Source organism: Mytilus trossulus, chromosome 3 (genome assembly GCF_036588685.1).
Source record: "Mytilus trossulus isolate FHL-02 chromosome 3, PNRI_Mtr1.1.1.hap1, whole genome shotgun sequence".
In the NCBI taxonomy this organism is placed as follows: domain Eukaryota; kingdom Metazoa; phylum Mollusca; class Bivalvia; order Mytilida; family Mytilidae; genus Mytilus; species Mytilus trossulus.
Window position 1 is genome coordinate 63,173,254 of NC_086375.1, and position 19,060 is coordinate 63,192,313.

The following is a 19,060-nucleotide window of genomic DNA, read 5'->3' on the forward strand; positions in this document are numbered from 1 at the left end:
CCTTTTATGGTCATAAACCTTGTGTTTAAATTTCATAGATTTCTATCTACTTATACTAACGTTATGGTGCGAAAACCAAGAAAAATGCTTATTTGGGTCCCTTTTTGGCCCCTAATTCCTAAACTGTTGGGACCTAAACTCCCAAAATCAATACCAATCTTCCTTTTGTGGTCATAAACATTGTGTTTAAATTTCATTGATTTCTATTTACTTAAACTAAAGTTGTTGTGCAAAAACCAAGAATAATGCTTATTTGGGCCCTTTTTTGGCCCCTAATTCCTAAACTGTTGAAACCAAAACTCCCAAAATCAATCCCAACCTTTCTTTTGTGGTCATAAACCTTGTATCAAAATTTTATAGATTTCTATTAACTTAAACTAAAGTTATAGTGCGAAAACCAAGAAAATGCTTATTTGGGCCCTTTTTGGCCCCTAATTCCTAAAATGTTGGGACCAAAACTCCCAAAATCAATACCAACCTTCCTTTTATGGTCACAAACCTTGTTTTAAAATTTCATAGATTTCTATTCACTTTTACTAAAGTTAGAGTGCGAAAACTAAAAGTATTCGGACGACGACGACGCCAACGTGATAGCAATATACGACGAAATTTTTTTCAAAATTTGCGGTCGTATAAAAACTATGGAATTTTACTTTAAAAAAATTAAGCAATAAAAAAAAGGAGGGGGGTAAAATTACAAAACAGATTGTATAGACCAAATTGATTCCAAAAGAGAAGTATCAAATATAAAATCATGTTCGAATTCATGGTTGTTACTTTTCATATAAATATTACTTAAAAGCAATAAGAGATGACAGAGAAAATCATATCAAACTAGATTTGCCATTGCAAGCAATAGCGGATGGCACCCTTCCCCAATTGCCAGGTGAGCGGCAGCCATTTAGAAAATTCCAAAATCAAAGAGTGCATCTATAGATGCAAATCGTCATTTTTGTAAAGTTTCATTAAGTTTGGAGCATTTTGAAATTTTGCACATTTTTGCTCTTTCCATGGTAACGGCGGCCATTTTGAAAATTCCCACTTCAAAATGCAAGTATGCTTATGCCAGTTACTAATTCTGTGAAGTTTCATCCAGTTTGGAACACTTTGAATATTTTCGGATTTTTGCTGTTTCCATGGAAACGGCAGCCATCTTGGAAGTGCCAACCCTCAATTGCAAATCTTCACATGGTGGTTAACATTATGGTATAGTTCCATCAACTTGGGTTCTTCCAATTCTGAGATCCAGAGTAGACAAAAAAGTGTGGAAGAAAAATAAAAATAAAAAAAATAAAAAGAAACGAAGAATAATAATACGACACCCCAACTCCGTTGAGGGTGCCATAATAATTAGTCAGTTCATTATATAAGTATCAGACATTATAAAAATCATTTAAACTTATTAATTTATTTTCATTTGTTACACAGTAGTTGTAAACTTCAAATTGAATATCAATTTGCTATATATAAAAAGAGGGAAGTAGGGGAATTTAACCACCTTGACTACTTATGAGGGTCTAGCAATGTCAGTTAGGACTTGCTATGTTATAGTTTCAATGACATCCAGAAATTTTCATAAGTGGGGGCTCAGTGCTCACTGACTGGCTAAGAGGGGGCCTGATTCGGTGATTCCCTTTATAATCAACCAAATTGTTCCAAAAATAGGGGGGGGGGGGGGGGGGGGCAGGCCCCCACTCTTAATCCGCCTCTGAGTTTTATTGAAATTATAAGTTCAGCAATGAAATATCCTATAAAAGCCTGTTACGCCTGTTTGATACTTAAAGTATAAGTCTGATTCTGATGGTGATATGTTTGTTAGTTTCTGTTGCCATATTGTATGTTCTGTGATTGATTTGTATACTTATCATAACATGTTATTATCTGTCTTTCCATAGGTTTGAAAATGTTTCTGTTAAAAAAAGACCAAAAAATATTGTTCCAAATGTTCCAGGAGTAAATTCTCATTTTTACTATTTTTTATCTTTCAATTTGTTTATAGAGAATAAAGGGATTTTGATATTAGTAATTTAACCATTTTGGACAACAACAAAAAAATCTTTCAGATAAATCAAATTTCTTAAACAAATTGTTATGCTGGCATTTGTTACTATATGTAGTTAAGTGACTTTTTACATTGGAGTCAATATTTTTCATGCAACTAATGTGAAAGGATGTTCCTAAATAATAAAAATAAGTCAGCTAATGATGCCAGTTAGGTACATTAAGTTATAATACTGTGGATTCATTCGTATTCTTTGGATACCAATTTTCCTGGGTATAGTGGGAACAGGTGAACAACAAATTCAAACGTTCAACTGATTACAATTTTTCAATAGGCTTTGTATGCAGAGTTTGTCAAAACCACGAGATCAAATATCCAGGAAAATTCTAGTTTTACTCAATCCACGAAAATTGATACCCACAAAAATAAATGTATTCACAGTACATGCTTTGAGTTAGTGAATCAGGTTTTTTTTAAGCCTCTAGTGGATCAATTATTAGAACTGTTACAATGAATCTTTTTACTTGCAAATATGATGCTATTGCATCCTGTTTAAATCCATTATTATTTTTGTTATACATATTTTATGAGATTATTTATACTGGCTGATCTGTTATTAATACTGTGGTTTTGAATTGTAAATTATATAACTGTGGTTGATTTGAACTATAGGTTTAATATTAAAATTGGGAATAATTAGATTCTTAGTTTGCTTTTTTTCCAAAAATAGATATCGATGCCATCCTGTTACACCATGGTTGATTTTGTCTGATTTATCCAAATAAAAATGCAAAAAGTTAATCTTGTATCAAACCATTTTAAACATAAACTGGATTTATGGTACCGTGCTCAATGTTTGCTACCTCTTTCTCAAAAATTGGCATTTAGGAGGAGGAGCAAAAATTTTTATGATAATGAGGGATTTGTTTTGAAACATAGGAGATTTAGTATAATTGCCAATGAGACAACTTTCCACTGGAGTACCAATGACGATAACAATAATATCCAGCAATTGTAGTTCAGCGTATGACCTTCTGAGAAAAAAACATAAAAATACCAAAACATGAAATATGTGAAACTGTTCCAAGAAGGAAACGAATTTGACACACTTGAACTAACAAAAACCACAGAATATCAGAATTCTTAGATGTGACAGAAGCATAAAGGAAGAGGCAAGGTTAAACATGTTTGAGAGGCTAAACCTTCCCCTAACCTTGGTCAGTAGTATAACAGCACAACATAAGAGAAAATCATTTTATCTAAACTGTCTCATTGAGATGTGTGGTATGCGTCTCATATATCATGATAAGTTTATTAAGTCATAATATGCAGGATGTTTGCATCCACATTTGTCTTGTCTCCAGCGAGGAATAAAGCAAGACAAAGGTATTCTGTTTCAATTACTAGTGTAAACAATATATTATTTTATGATAAGATCAGATTACCACTGGTGCAACGCTAATGAAATTTGGTATGCAATTGTTTTATCATTGGCACATCTCATTTCCATGGAATCCAGACCCTCAGTCATGGTTAAGGAGCTTGGAAACTTGTGACCCCCCTTTATAATATTGCAATGTCCAGCACAGACCTGGTAATAACTCCTTTTACATGGTATCTACATGAAACTTGGTATAGTGTTGGATTCTAATGTATACCAGTAAATGTGTATGCAAGTGGGATGTTCAAGTCCAATGATTCTAACGAGAGTCTTAGAAATTATTGGCCCTGCATTGTCATACGTACATTGTAAATTCTATGTATACAAAATTAGATGTGCATGTGGGTAAAAAAGTCCATTGGATTTTAAGAGAAATACTATATTGATTATTATAATGTTGGCCCTGTACAACTATCTTTCTTTGCAATTTCTAAAAGATGGTTGAATATATCTACCGGTACTGTGGATTCATAAATTTTCATGGATTGCTGAAAACTTGCATATTCATGGATATTTGATTTAGTGGCTTTGTTAATCTCTGTATACAAAGCCTATTGATATTTGTTGAACATTTGAATTCCTGGTTCACCTGTACTCACGAAACCCAAGAAAATTGGGGTCCAACAAATTATAATGAATCCACAGTGTATGAAATAATATGCATTAAAATCCATTAATGAAGGATGTTCGTGTATGAGACAACATCAAATAAATCACTAGAAAAAAGCCCAGATTTAAATACTGGTATTCAACTTCTTTGATTCCTTTCAATTCAGTCACTAAAGTTCTTAAACATCAATCCAGGATGTAGGGGTATATGTTCAACATATCTTATGTGGATATGTAAATACCATGTCACTTTTCGTCTGTGTTATGGTTAGATTTTTTTTCTGTTTTTTTTTCAATCTGATTGTTAAGACTTTCCAACTGATTTTTTTTGTTCCGCTGTACTTCTCAATGACTTTGCATTTTGAACCCCAATTCAAAGGTTACCAGTCTTATAAGGTTGCATTACTATGATCCTAGGGGATTGTACACAATTCAACTCATACATCATAAAATAGGTCTGTAATATGAAAAAAGCACAAACATATTAACTGATGTTAACAGCTCTTTATATTTTATTTAGTTCCAAGGTACTGTAGCTAGTAATATCTGTCAATGAATTCCATCACAATGTGATCAACATGTTGAGCAGTTTGGTGAAGAAGTTTAATGCTAGACTGCATGAAATTTTGTGGAAATTAAAATATTTCATGGTCAACCTCCATTCTGATGTAAGGGAAGTACCTACTGAACATGAACTATTTCTAAACTATTCTGGAGAATAATGATCCTGAAGAGGATTTGATCTTTTAAAATGCAGGATAACAGACAGGTTGTGTAAAACTGATGATTTTCCAGTGAAAGACACAAGGGGATAAAAAGCCTATTATTTCTGAAATAAAAGTATAGTTTAATTTATGATCTTACATGTGATTTTTCTAATTTCAGTTAAATTCCATTCTTAATTTTATTTCTAGCTACATTGTTCATTTGTACATAATAAGCAAGCTCTCATCCACCATAATCTCATAGTAATTAAAACATGATAAGAGTTTGATTTTTTGCTCCATGTTGAAGGCCTCACTTTGACTTTGAGATGAAGAACAGCAATAAAAGCACTATTCCTTTGCCGTTTGTGTGTGTTCATTTTTGATGTGCGTTTTCAGACTGTTTCATGAATGGATTCCCTTTATTCTTTTTTTTTTTATATATATAATAGAAGTCTCCCTCAGAAGAAAAATGTCTCCTTTTAACCTGCCAGAGTAAACTAATTTCCATTAGAATAAAAGACATACATATAAATTAGATAACCTTAAAAAATTAAACGAAAATACAAAACAAAATTTTCTATTTCATTAAGTTAATCCTACATCTAGAAGCTTCTTAGTTTGTAAAGATGATACTATAGGTTAGAATGTTTGGGCTTAAAACAGTTAGAATTATCTAAATATGCTGCCTGTAGAAATGAAATGAATTATATGAAAATACTATATATACAAGAACTAATTTAATCAATTTTAAATTTTGCATACAGAAAAGTTTCTTGTCATTTTCCTTATATAGTATATGGTATGTGTAAAACGCCAATCATACAAAATATATCTATATTAAACTGATTTATTTAATATTAAATTTTGCACACAGGAAAGTTGTTGGAGTTTCATAAGATGTCCTCCTGTCATATTCACTTCTAAAAGGTATGTGTAAAGCACCATCGTCTGTCATCTGTGCTCGTGGATCATAGGTCCTTGGCCACTAAAAAAAAATAAATAACTTCTGAAGAATCTTTTGAATTGATTGTTTAAACACCACTTTTTAGCACCAAATTTGGGCTATTTCGTGGCAGCCAATTTTTATTGGTGGAGGTAGCCTAGCGAAAACCATCAACCTTAGGGGCATTTTTTAAAGGAATTACATAAAGATTGCACTCTCATTTCAGCAATATAATTTCTAAACATGTCCATATTTATGAACAAAGTATATGTACATGTATTGGTACACTTTTCAAAAGTAGGAACCCACTTCTCCTATAATCAAGTAAGAAAAATAATAACCAAGTTGTTTTCTACTCCTTCTTCAGGGATAGGAACCATATTCAAAATGTGAATATATTGTTTTGTGTCATGGTAGGAACATAAAAATTATACTGTTCTCGGGATATGGTGATCAATTGTTTATATGAATTCTTTGTTGTGACACTAGAATGTGTGATATGTATGATTAAAAGCATTAGAGCATAGGAATTAAATGCAAAGGATAATGATAGGCATGCATGGCCTTATTTGGGAATATTTTAAAGTTAAAATATACATTGTATAGATCATTCAATAGATTTTGCTAATAACTACTCATTAAAAAGACTTTTTCCAAGAAAAATCAATTGCTCTACCAGCAGCCTCATTGTTTAATATATTTTTTGTGAAGGATTTCCATTAAAGTCTGGATAGGTACAAATAGCATTGAATCTGTGAAAAGTCAGTCATATCATAACTCATTCATCATTTAACACCAACTCTGCAGTTAAATTCATACACAAATGTACCTACTAAAACTCAGATCTATATCTGCAGATATAAAGAAAATGTTTGTAAAAACTACCTAACAGAATGATGGACATTGGTAAAAACAGTGTGCAATGGTCAGTTAGTGGTGTTTGAGACATGGTGTTTACAACAGAGAGATATAAACTATGTTAATTATAAATCTGTGCTAAAAAAAATGAATATTGCAGAATGACTGACATTCATTGGTAAAAACAATGTCCAATGGTCAGTTAGTGGTGTTTGATAACATAATGTTTACAACAGAGAGATATGAACTATGTTAATTATAGTTCTTTGCTATCTAAATATTTTTTCTGTATCCTACTAATTCTTTATATTTTAACTTTTTTAAATACATACCAGAACAGTAAAGTGATCACTGTATGCTTTTGTTAGCAAGCTAACCTGCCTAGATCTCTGCCATTTTTGGAAAATCTCTCCATGTTTGGTTCCTAGTCTATGCTTACTGTCACGAAAATAATCTTTGGACATAAACATACAGGAATAACCACTGAACAATGCACCAAATAACATGTAAGAGTCGTCATGTGTACTGCAAAAAAAGAATATACAGGAATAACATCTAAACAAAATACCAAATAATATATATTGTAATGCTATTTGGATGTAAAAGTTTTTTCATTGGCTAAAAGTTGCCGTCAAATCCACAGTTGACCAGACGTAGCTAAGGAGGGACCCTCCATTTTGAATTGATTGAATCAACAAATGTTCAATTACACCTATATTACGGGGAAAAAAAACACCTACCTCAAATTCGTCGTTTTTATGTTATTTTATCAGAATTTGAAGCGTACGGGTAACGTAATAACCTCCATTTTATAAGTTTCCATTTGTATGAAGTCATGTTTAGCCATGACATATTTTATCAAAATCATTCATGAAGTTTGGCGGATTTTTTTCTATTTGTCAAATTAGACATTTTTCAAGTTTTATCGTATTTTTTCTTTTTGTAATGCATTAGAATAGGAATAACAGTACTGTAGTTAAAAGTTGCCACCGTCAATTTTGATTTGACGATCGCAAATCTCCGTTTTACTGTCTCTGCTACGCATAGCCAGTAAACTGCATTCTAATATGACGTGCTTCTTTAGCTTTGGGTACAAAGCCATGTTCTAATACGAATAGAACATGGGCTGCACGTGATTGACGTCACAATTGAAATTGCAACGTCAGATGAATTTTTAAACAACACCAGACATCCAAATGGACATTTTTGTTGGTGTTGCTCGCTAGGAAATTAAATAAAAACATTCTAAAAGTAAGTTACAATTTTTCTGTTCTTTTTTTTTATCAATAAACTGATGATTTTACTATAACGTTTTTGTTCATCAATCAAAATGGCGACGTTCAAAATATTCCTATTAGAATCGAAATAATTCTATCATGCCATGCTCTATGCTCATTTTAACATGGGTAGGCATTATATTTGTAAACATTTAATACCTCGCTAACGCTCGGTATTAAGATATTAACAAATATAATGCCTACCCATGTTAAAATGAGCATAGAGCATGGCAAGAAAGAATTATTTCTTAATTTGCAACTGTCAAATCTACAATTGACGTTGGCAACTCTTCAACTACAGTACTTTCATAAGTGGGGGCCCACTGACTGACTGACTGCTCCTGTCACGCTTCAGTGATTCCCTATATAAGCAACCAATTGTTTTCCCTAAAATTTGCAAATTTTTAAGAAAATTATAAATCCCCAATAATACTCAAAAGAATTTTTTGAATAAAGAAAATGTGGGGGTTGGGAATTAGGCCTACTGATAGAAACCTGTATTGGAGGATAAAATGGTAACCATTTTATTATGTTTATACAAAAGGGACAAGTGCTAGCCATAGCATGTCCAGGGAGGTGTTGTCACTGTCCCCTCCTGTTAAAAAATAAACAGAATTTACCTTCTATCAACTTTAAATGTGTTTGCATTTCTGTATTCTCTAGGGAAAGTTTTTCTTGTTACAACTAATACTCTCTTTCCTTTGTTTGCCAAATAATCCACAACCTCTTGACACTGCAAAAAAATCAATAAGTTTTAAAACATTTCTTTTTATGAGTAAGTTTTTTTATCTTTTCCTTTTGACAAGAAAACTATGTAAGGACTTAGAAAACTGAGAACCAAACTACCACACACTTAAAAGGCTATTTCCATGTTTAGCTACGTGAAACCCCATTAAACCAATTTAGATCTCATGTCTTTAAATAAACAGAATGTGCTTAATTTTGTTTTTATTTTTAAGATACTGAAAATTTTCTAGAAGTTTCATTGAATTCCATTCACTTAACTTTATAGCTTGCTGTTTGGTGCGAGCCATTGCTCTGTGTTGAAGGCCATACTTTGACCTTACTTTTACAAATTGTGACTTAGATGGAGAGTTGTCTCTTTGGCACTCACCACATCGTCTTATATCTACTTAAGTAATACATGTAGCAGTATAAACAAAGTTTACCACCCTTTAGTTTATAGGTCAGGGTCATGTTTTTCAATTAGAAACTTGTAAAAAGATGGATGAATTGAAAACAACAAAAGAGTACACAAAGATCACTATTCATTTCATTGTAGGATATATGATCATCAAAGGCATTCTTTTTTTTTATTTATCCATCCAAATCACTGGAAGCAAAAGTTATTATATAATTTAACTATCTACTGTAAATTCAGAAATTTTTGCATGTGGGTTTATTATAGGGAATTTTAGAGAATGAACCCAAAATGTGAGATTAATTTTTGTCATTTCAGATAAAACTGCATACAGATGTATGTATCAGACATAAGAATGTGAGTTCTCATTATTGTGATTCACACCCAGTTGCATTATACGCATGAATAAAAACCTTGCATGATTTCTGAATTTACGGTATTGAAATGTTTGATCAATTAAGATTTCTGAATTTACGTATTGAAATGTTTGATCAATTTAATTACTGTAAATGCTGAACTGTGTGGAATATGTTTTTCTATCTTAAATTGGTAAGCATAAATGTTAAACTTGCTGGCTAAATACATTTACTGTTTTAAAATTAATCATGATTATAGTCTTTACAAGTTTGTCTTGCTTAAACTAAACTGCTTTGTTTGTGTTATAAACCTCAAATAAGAAAAAAGGATGCTTTTAATTTTGCCCAAAAACTGATATACAAAACATTTTTCAACTATATGTTGCTTTTTTAAAAAAACATATTGATCCCAAACTTAAAAGTCGCAAACATCTGTAAGTTCAGAAAGTATTCCAATTTTTTTATTCTTGTGAAAACTGCGACAGGGTTTTAATTGCAATAATTTTAACTTGCGTTTAAAGGAAATTTTTTATATGAATTAAACCTGATTTTTCTCAATATCGCAAAAACTTAAAATTGCATTTTAGAGTAAAATGACAAAATTGCAATAATTTTAAATGCACTCAATATGATTTCTGAATTTACTGTATACTTCATCATTTCTTAATGTTCCGAGAATATTTCATGACTGTTGATCAAGAGGCAAATATTTTTTTTAATTAAATCATAATATATAAATATTATTAACATCACCACAGTAAGCTACATGCATATAGACCTTAAAATAAGGACTGAAGTGATTGAAGCCAAAAATAGTAAATGTGATTATGCGATTCAAATCAACCACTGAATATCATAAGATGTAAGACTGTTCAAAGTTTTCCAGGAAAGAATTTATAAGAGGTACAAAAGCTTAAGAAACTTTGCCTAATTACAGTAAATTCAGAAATTATTGCATACATTTATTATTGTTATATTTTTTAAATGGACAAAAAAGAGAGCTTAATTATTGCATTTTTTACATAAAATCTCCATATAGGTATAATAAGTATCATATATCAGAATGTTTGTTCTTATAATTAGATACTCATTGAATAGACCTCTTTCAAGTTAATCTGTCACCAAAAAAAACTCGACAATTATGCGCGCCTTTATGACGTGATTTACCAGATAGAGGGGATTGCCTGTATCCCTGCACTATTAACGTTCATCAAGCGTCATAGTGACCGTCATTGTGCAGGATAAACTAGAAATAGTATTTGTTCCGTAGGTACCTAATCACAATTCCCTTACGATAGCAGTGCTTAGTATCAATTATAAGAATTTAATTTGCTGAATTTTGTGTGCAATATAGCATTATCATTTTTTCCACCAATTGCTCAACAAAAGAACGGAAGTGACGACACCCCTAAACACATGAAAGATGTTCACTAAAACTAAAGTTTTTGAGGGATTTGCAACAAACTCGAAAGTTGTCTACTATATAATTTGCATTAATGAAAACCTTACAATTATTTCTGAATTTAGTCATGACAGTGTAATAGAATAGAAGTTTCTTCATAATATAAGTTCCTAAAGAAACATTATTCTGGAATATTATTTCCACTGGGATAAATATAACAGTAAATGCTCCTAACGGAATACATGGTATAGAATATTTTTTCCAACATGAATAGGTATTTATATGACATTGTTTATAACAAAGTTTCCAGAGGAACTTCTGTTAGGTGGAACAAATATACCTTGACACCTGTATGTTATATGTATTGATCTATGTAAGACACTAGCATAAAGTACAGATTTAAGTATGTTGAGTAAATTAACCTTCTGAAATGAACTTCCATGTTGGTTAGGCCTTGTGACTTGAGAAAATACCAAATTCAGATTATCTATCACTATATCAAATGGACCATTCTTTTCGAGAAAACTTAGGAATGTCTTCAACTCTTCTGGTGATGTCCAATAAAAGGTGTCACCCTCATACAAGGTACGATCAAGAAATACACTTCTTAATTCCTGAAATTCTTCTTTTGTTAATTCAGCATGTTCCATTTTTCTCATACAACTTTTACACTCTCCCCTGTAAACAAATGAAATAAATTTTTGGAACTTTAATTCAAACTTTAAAAGTCTATATAACTTTTACTTTTCTGTGAATAAAACTATTGTTTAATCATACATTTATTTAAATCATTAAAAAACTTTTGTCTAATCAAATCTTCATAAAAAGTTTTATAGCACTCAATTCACTCAAAGTGGTAAATTTCTTTTAAAAAGTATATATACATGTAATTTGATTCATTCTGTATTTACTTATTTCATGTTGACCAAAAAAAAATTTTTTAATCAAGTTAATCAGTTTGTAGAATGGAATAAAATAGTTAAATCTCCAATTACTAAGAGAATATGTGCATACTTGTAATTAATAACAGTTTTCTTTACTTCACAACCATAAACCCTGAAAAACAAAACAAGAAATAAACTACATGGAGATATATTGTCAAAATATGTGTGCATTATTGCATATTTTGAGAGTGCACACCAACATTGCCTTGTGTTTTATCTCAATGAAAAATCAACATACATGAAGGATCACTTTTGTATCAATTGCCTTAGGCCAAATAAAATAGTATGTGTGGTTCCAGTTACATCTGAAAACAAGAGGCTCTCAAGAGCCTGAATCGCTCACCTTAATTCTTTTGGTTAAATCTCCCATCAATGATTATTTTGGCTTTTCAATTTATTTAAATGTTTTTTGGATCGTCCTATTTTCTTCAAAAGCCAAAAAAAATAATCATTTTCTCCTATGTTCTATTTTAGCCATAGGAGCTATGTTTCTTGACATACAAGGAAATAAAATATAAAATTTATACTAGATACTCTGAAACTCATTTAGCCTAAGTTTGGCTGAAATTGATACAGCAGTTTCAAAGGAGAAGATTTTTTAAAGTAAGTCAACAGTGATGATGAACAAATTGTGAAAAAAGTATTTAAAGGGCAATAACTCCTTAAGGGGTCAATTGACAATTTTGGTCAAATTGACTTAATTGAAGATCTTACTTTGCTGAACATTATTGCTGTTTACAGTTTATTTCTATCTATAATTATATTCAAGATAATAAACAAAAACAGCAAAATTTCCTTAAAATTATCAATTCAGGGGCAGCAACCCAACAACAGGTTGTCTGATTCATCTGAAAATTTCAGGGCAGATAGATCCTGATAAACAATTTTACCCAACGTCAGATTTGCTCTTAATGCTTTGGTTTTTGAGTTATAAGCCAAAAACGGCATTTGACCCCTTTGTTCTATTTTTAGCAATGGCGACCATGTTTGTTGATAGATCATAACTTCGGATACAATTTACAAACTAGATACCCTAAGGAACATTCAGTTAAAGTTTGGAAGTATTTGGCCCAGTAGTTTCAGAGGAGAAGATTTTTGTAAAAGATTACTAAGATTTACGAAAAATGGTTAAAAATTGACTATAAAGGGCAATAACTCCTAAAGGGGTCAACTGACCATTTCCGTCATGTTGACTTATTTGTAAATCTTACTTTGCTGAACATTATTCCTGTTTACAGTTTATCTCTATCTATAATAATATTCAGGATAATAACCAAAAACAGCAAAATTTCCTTAAAATTACCAATTCAGGGGCAGCATCCCAACAACGGGTTGTCTGATTCATCTGAAAATTTTAGGGCAGATAGATCTTGACCTGATAAACAATATTACCCCATGTCAGATTTGCTCTAAATGCTTTGGTTTTTGAGTTATAAGCCAAAAACTGCATTTGACCCCTATGTTCTATTTTTAGCAATGGCGACCATGTTTGTTGATAGATCAAAACTTCGGATACAATTTATAAATTAGATACCCTAAGGAACATTCAGTTAAAGTTTGAAAGTATTTGGCCCAGTAGTTTCAGAGGAGAAGATTCTTGAAATAGTTTACGACGACGACAGACGACAGACGACGGACGACGACGTACGCCAAGTGATGGCATAAGCTCACTTGTCCCTTCGGGACAGGTGAGCTAAAAAGTCTGGTAGTTAGGTAGGGATTTTTTTATTTTTTTTTTATATATTGAGTCTATGGAAGCAACATTCTGTCTTTAACAGTGCTTAATGAAAAATGACAATAAAATCATTAGGGTAGGCCATTTTTAAGACAAAAAAGTAGGGAAGGTAGGGTTACTGGAACCACACATACATTTTTATTTGGCCTTAGAGAGGAGCACACAAGTATTTATTCCAAATTGAGTTGCATTTAGTCCTTCCAATGAATTACTTTTAGATTTTTATATTACTTGAAGATTGCAATTGCACATTTTAAAAAACTGTTTTGTCCCACTATTTGGTAAAAAGAAAATTTTATAAAATTGAAATAACATGAAAATGAGTGAGGACATTGCTTAATTTCTAGACTATAAGATTATGGATGTTTGATGGCTTTTTTTTTGCTTGTCACTTTTATAAGTTTGGTTTTCTGAAAAATTTCCGCCTGTCAGACTTTAACCATATAATATGGTTTTTAAGATACAAGCTGATAACTTGCATTTACATACATGTTTGTTTATTTTTGATAATAAATTAGAAGCTGTTGTATGACTATCACTGAGACAACTATCAACTAATGACCTAAGGACAAATATGTGAACAATTACAGGTTTCTGCATGACCTTTAAGAATAAGCAAAACCTATTTGTTATATGTATTCATATAACATGTATAAGGCTACTTCACTGCAAACTGTAAACAACTTTAATGATAAAACTTGATTTATTATTACAATGACTAGTAAAAAAAGAAAGAAAGAAAAAAAAAAAGGTGACAGCAACCATTGTCACCAATTGGTCAATAAGCTACTGGTTTTGGAAATACACACAAAAAAGTACATGTAGAGTGGTTAATAGTTCTTTTGAACTCTCAACCTCTACATGTAGCTTGGGACAGTGGTGTAATGACCTAACATAAGAACAACAAGTAGAAATTAGAATGCCAGATTGTACCAGTAAAATTTTAGATGAGAGCTTTTTGAGTTTTGGCATACAAAAAAATCTAACAGTTAAAAATACTAACTTTTCCAAGTAGTTTTGAATGTCATTAGCTGTGTCTTCATTTGGAAATATATAATACTTTTGAAGCATGTTGAGGAGATAGTCAAATGTTGGACCTTCTGGATACTTTTTACATACATCTATAGTTTCCTCCAGAATTTCTTGAATAATGCTTTCATGTGGGTCGTGTGAAGGTCTGTCATTGTATCCTTTGTCAAAGGTAGAAATGAAGCACTCTAAATCTTGATTGTTCAAAGCAGCCTTTAAAATAGGGATATAAAATGAGAATGGTAAACCTTTAAAAGAATCAACCTTGTTTACAAATTCCAGTCCTTTCTTCCATTGTGTCGTTGTTGAAAAAGCAGCAATTAATTTTTGTAACAACCTCCTGTCTAAAATATCTAGATAACCTTCACATTCCTTGAAATGTGAGTAAATTAGGTCATCATTCTCATGATTACTGTTAGTTTTCCCTAACAACTCTATGTACTCAACTCTTGGAATAATTCCAAGTTTTCTTCCTTTCTGGGACAAATACTCTAAAAATATATTAGCTCCATCTAAATTTTTATCTTCTTCCAGTGCTATCATAACAATATTGTCAAATAGTTTAGATTTATGATGATTTTCCTCTTTCACTCTTGATTCCAGATCTTCAAAATACTGAACAGTGAACTGAGTGTTTGACTCGATAACAGCTAAATGAAACTCCTTTAAAACTGTTCCAAATCCATCCCATTTGTCTATACCAATTTCTTCAACATTTTCAGTCTCTTTTTTAAAAGAATGGCTTTTTGTGTTTAATTGTCTACATTGTTGAACTTTGATACTACTATAATAATATCTTATTTTACTATATGTTGGTTTGTTATAAAGACAAATATTCTTAGAAGAATGGAAGTGTGATCTTGTCAAAGTAGCACCGCATCTCCAGGATAGCTTGATCAATTGCCGAAATGTCATTATGACTGAGTATCTGTATCAAAAGAAATCTTTTCTATTCCATAACGATCAAGTCCATCTTTCTAAAAAATAAATGTTGAGACTGTTATTCATGAAATCGTAATTTGAATAACATGTTAAACAATGTATGGTCGATAAGATGTTATGTCATGTAATTAATGTAACATATATTTTGCATCAAATGTTTATCTAGTTTCAGATATATGTACTTAATAAGAACATCATTCGTAAATATATGTCAACATGCAGACTTCTTATACGTTTAAGTATTTCACATCCATTTTTTTATGGAAATATTCTTTATAAAGCACAAAGGTGTCAGTATTCACCTCAGAAACTAACAAAACCTTTGAATAGACTTTTTAAGAAGGGATATAGTTACGATACTGTTGTCATTAAAGATTGCATATTTTGGCGTTAGTATTGATTCATTTATATGGTCTTTGCATCTGAACTAAACACATTTATTCAAAAACCAGTTGTTGGCATGACACGGGTTGTGTTCTTCTCATATATGTTATGATAGTATGATACTAAACCCCTAACGGGAAGGATTGTGCCTGATGTTCATATGATGAAATCATAATCTTTCAGTCAGTTTAATTGAAGTCTGGAGTCAGTTAACTGCTAGTAGTCTGTTGTTATTTATGTATTATTGTCATTTTCTTTATTTTCTTTGGTTTCATCTTCTGACATTAGACTGGGACTTCTCTTGAACTGAATTTTAATGTGCCTATTGTTATGTGTTTACTTTTCTTCATTGGCTAGAGGTATAGGCATGATAGGGGCGGGTTGAGATCTCACAAAGCATTTTTGCGCCTGTCCCAAGTCAGGAGCCTCTTTGTATTATTTTATTTGAGTTTCTTGTGTACAATTTGGAAATTAGTATGGCGTTCATTATCACTGAACTAGTATATATTTGTTTAGGGGCCAGCTGAAGGACGCCTCAGGGTGCGGGAATTTCTCGCTACATTGACATTTTCAGTATTACCCTATTATATTAAATTAGTACATGTAATGGAAAAGAAATTAATCTAATTAAATGACCAAAAAGTGTATGATCATCAGTTTGATCAAAATAAGTAACTAGTGAGGGGAAATAAATTCAATTCAATCCAATTAAGCAATCTAATTACAGCTTGTTGATAAATCAATCTTAAAAACCAACATCTCAATAGATATAAAACTTACATAGTACTCATAAATCAATGTCTTTCAAACAAACTTAACCCTGGGTCAGATTTGCTCTAAATGCTTTGGTTTCAGAGTTATAAGCCAAAATCTACTTTTTACCCCTACATTCTATTTTTAGCAATGGTGGCCATCTTGGTAAGTTGGCTTGGTCACCTCACACATTTTTAAACTAGATACCCTAATAATGATTGTGGCTAAGTTTGGTTTAATTTGGCGCAGTGTTTCAGAGGAGAAGATTTTTGTAAAAGATTACAAAAAGGACTAGGTCCGGTAAGACCTCTATTTGGCCCCAAAATAAAGTAGTTTTACAAAATTGTCAAAATGTAAACTTTAAAGTCATAAGAAACGAGTGACCGGTGAAAAATGTTGTTCTTTCAATTCTTGAACCAATGTATACAAACATCATAAACTTAGTCTTCTGTGCACGAATTTATAATTTTTTTCATGTAAGTTTCGTATAGTCCTCATTTTTTATTTCAATCGGACAGTGTTGTTGTGAAAATATGGCAGGTAATTAAAGTTCGTGTTTTGAAGCCAAAGTTTAACGATTGTCACCTGTTTCCAGGAAGCAATTAAAATAAAGTAAACTTCTTCTAAATATGAATAAGTTAAAGAATTTTCTTCAGAACAAAGTATTTGTACATAAGTTTTATAATAAAAACTATCCATTGAGTTATAAATAAACATATGCATTATTTTTTTTGATTTGAGGTTTCTTATGACCTTAAGTTATCTATTGGAAAATAGAATGCTTCTTTAACATACTTATGGGTTGTTTTTAACAATAACATGCACGTTTATTTGGTATTGGCATTATTAAGTGACTTAAAGTCACGCTTAATTACTGAAATCTTCACAATTATAGCATTTTAGTTAAATTTTAGATGGTTTCCTGAAATGAAAGTGGCCACATTTGTGTTCATTCTTCATATTGAAATGTAAGTTGTATTTGATGATTTTACATAACATATATATAAAGGTTGAGGATGAACACAGATGCAGCCACTTTCGTATTTGATAAAAACCATCTGAAAAGTGACATTTTTTGGCATCTTTGGTAGATTCTTCATATTTGAGATTAAATTGGAGCGTTATCAATGACTGAAACAGTTAAAATCTTTCAAATAAATTAATTGAATCAAATGAAAGTGTTTAAAAAGTGTCCAAAACTGACCATTTTGGCATGTTGACTTATTTGTAGATCTTACTTTGCTGAACATTATTGCTGTTTACAGTTTTATCTCTATCTGTAATAATATTCAAGATAATAACCAAAACCAGCAAAATTTCCTTAAAATTACCAATTCAGCCTGGGGCAGTAACCCAACAACGTGTTGTCTGATTCATCTGAAAATTTACCCCATGGCAGATTGCTCTAAATGCTTTGGTTAAGTTTCAGAGTTAAAAGCCAAAATCTACATTTTACCCTATGATCTATTTTTAGGCATGGCGTCCATCTTGGTTGGTTGGCAAGGTCACTGGACACATTTTTGAAATTAGATACCCCAATGATGATTGTTGCCAAGATGGTTAAATTTAGCCCAGTAGTTTCAGAGGAGAAGATTTTTGTAAAAGTTAACAACGACGACGACAAAGGATGCCAAGTGATGAGAAAAGCTCACTTGGCCCTATGAGCCAGGTGAGCTAAAAATTATTTAAACCTGCGAGCCCACTTAATACATATTCAGACTTTAATATAGCATAATTTAAAGGATACAATATTCATCAAGCAAGAAAAAATCTACCCAAAATCAAAATCAAAATCACAAGTGTACATAAACAAACAAACAAACAAACAAATATTTTATTTGCCAATCACGGCGCCCAAAATGAGCAGAATAATTACAATATAATTTTCAATCATAATGTACAGTAAATTAAAAATAGGTCAAACAAAGTACATAATATGATTGATTTTGATTAACTTGATTGATATCTGTAATACTAAAATTACGAGGTCAAATTTGTCAGCCGTCATCACGTGAAAACGACGAATCAAAGAATTCAACTTTATATACAACTTATATAGTACAAAGGTGTAGATTAAAAATTACACCACTCCAGGCCCTTTTGTTTTCCACGAAATTAATATTGCCAATAATTAAGTAGTTCCGGGTCGAGTCCGATACCGATACCAATAGTATAATCACATGTTACTTATTACTTTATCTGTACGTTCCGCATCTGACAGGGGCACCACCAAACAGTGTATGCAGGATTAATATGCTATAGACACGGGTCATAATCACAGGGTTGACACTACTAAATTGTCAAATTGTTACCTATTGTAGTATTTTAATCAGTAAGACTTTCTAAGATAACAATACGAATACTAAAAATCTGGACTAAAAATAAGGCGTATAGGACTGGTATAGTTTTTAATTTGTTAGCAGGCATGAGTGACGTAAAACAGCGAATCAAAGAATTCAACTTAATTTATAACAAATATAGGACAATGCTGTTGATAAAAAAATACTCCATTCCAGGACCTTTTGTTTTCCAAATAA

General features: G+C 31.5%; 1 protein-coding gene across 2 annotated transcripts in view; it reads right to left on the reverse strand.

Moving 5' to 3' along the window:
- Positions 1 to 5,481: 5,481 nt before the first annotated feature.
- LOC134712077 (mitochondrial ribonuclease P catalytic subunit-like) overlaps positions 5,482 to 19,060 on the reverse strand; it is a 15,408-nt gene continuing 1,829 nt past the window's right edge. For both annotated transcript variants that reach the window (XM_063573226.1, XM_063573227.1), the window contains exons 2-7: positions 14,419 to 15,421; positions 11,751 to 11,792; positions 11,159 to 11,414; positions 8,458 to 8,570; positions 6,893 to 7,085; positions 5,482 to 5,744 (exon numbers count right to left, since the gene is read on the reverse strand). In XM_063573226.1, the coding sequence (XP_063429296.1) occupies positions 5,607 to 5,744; positions 6,893 to 7,085; positions 8,458 to 8,570; positions 11,159 to 11,414; positions 11,751 to 11,792; positions 14,419 to 15,359 (1,683 nt within the window). In that variant the 5' untranslated portion in view covers positions 15,360 to 15,421 and the 3' untranslated portion in view covers positions 5,482 to 5,606. The remainder of the gene's footprint in view (positions 5,745 to 6,892; positions 7,086 to 8,457; positions 8,571 to 11,158; positions 11,415 to 11,750; positions 11,793 to 14,418; positions 15,422 to 19,060) is intronic.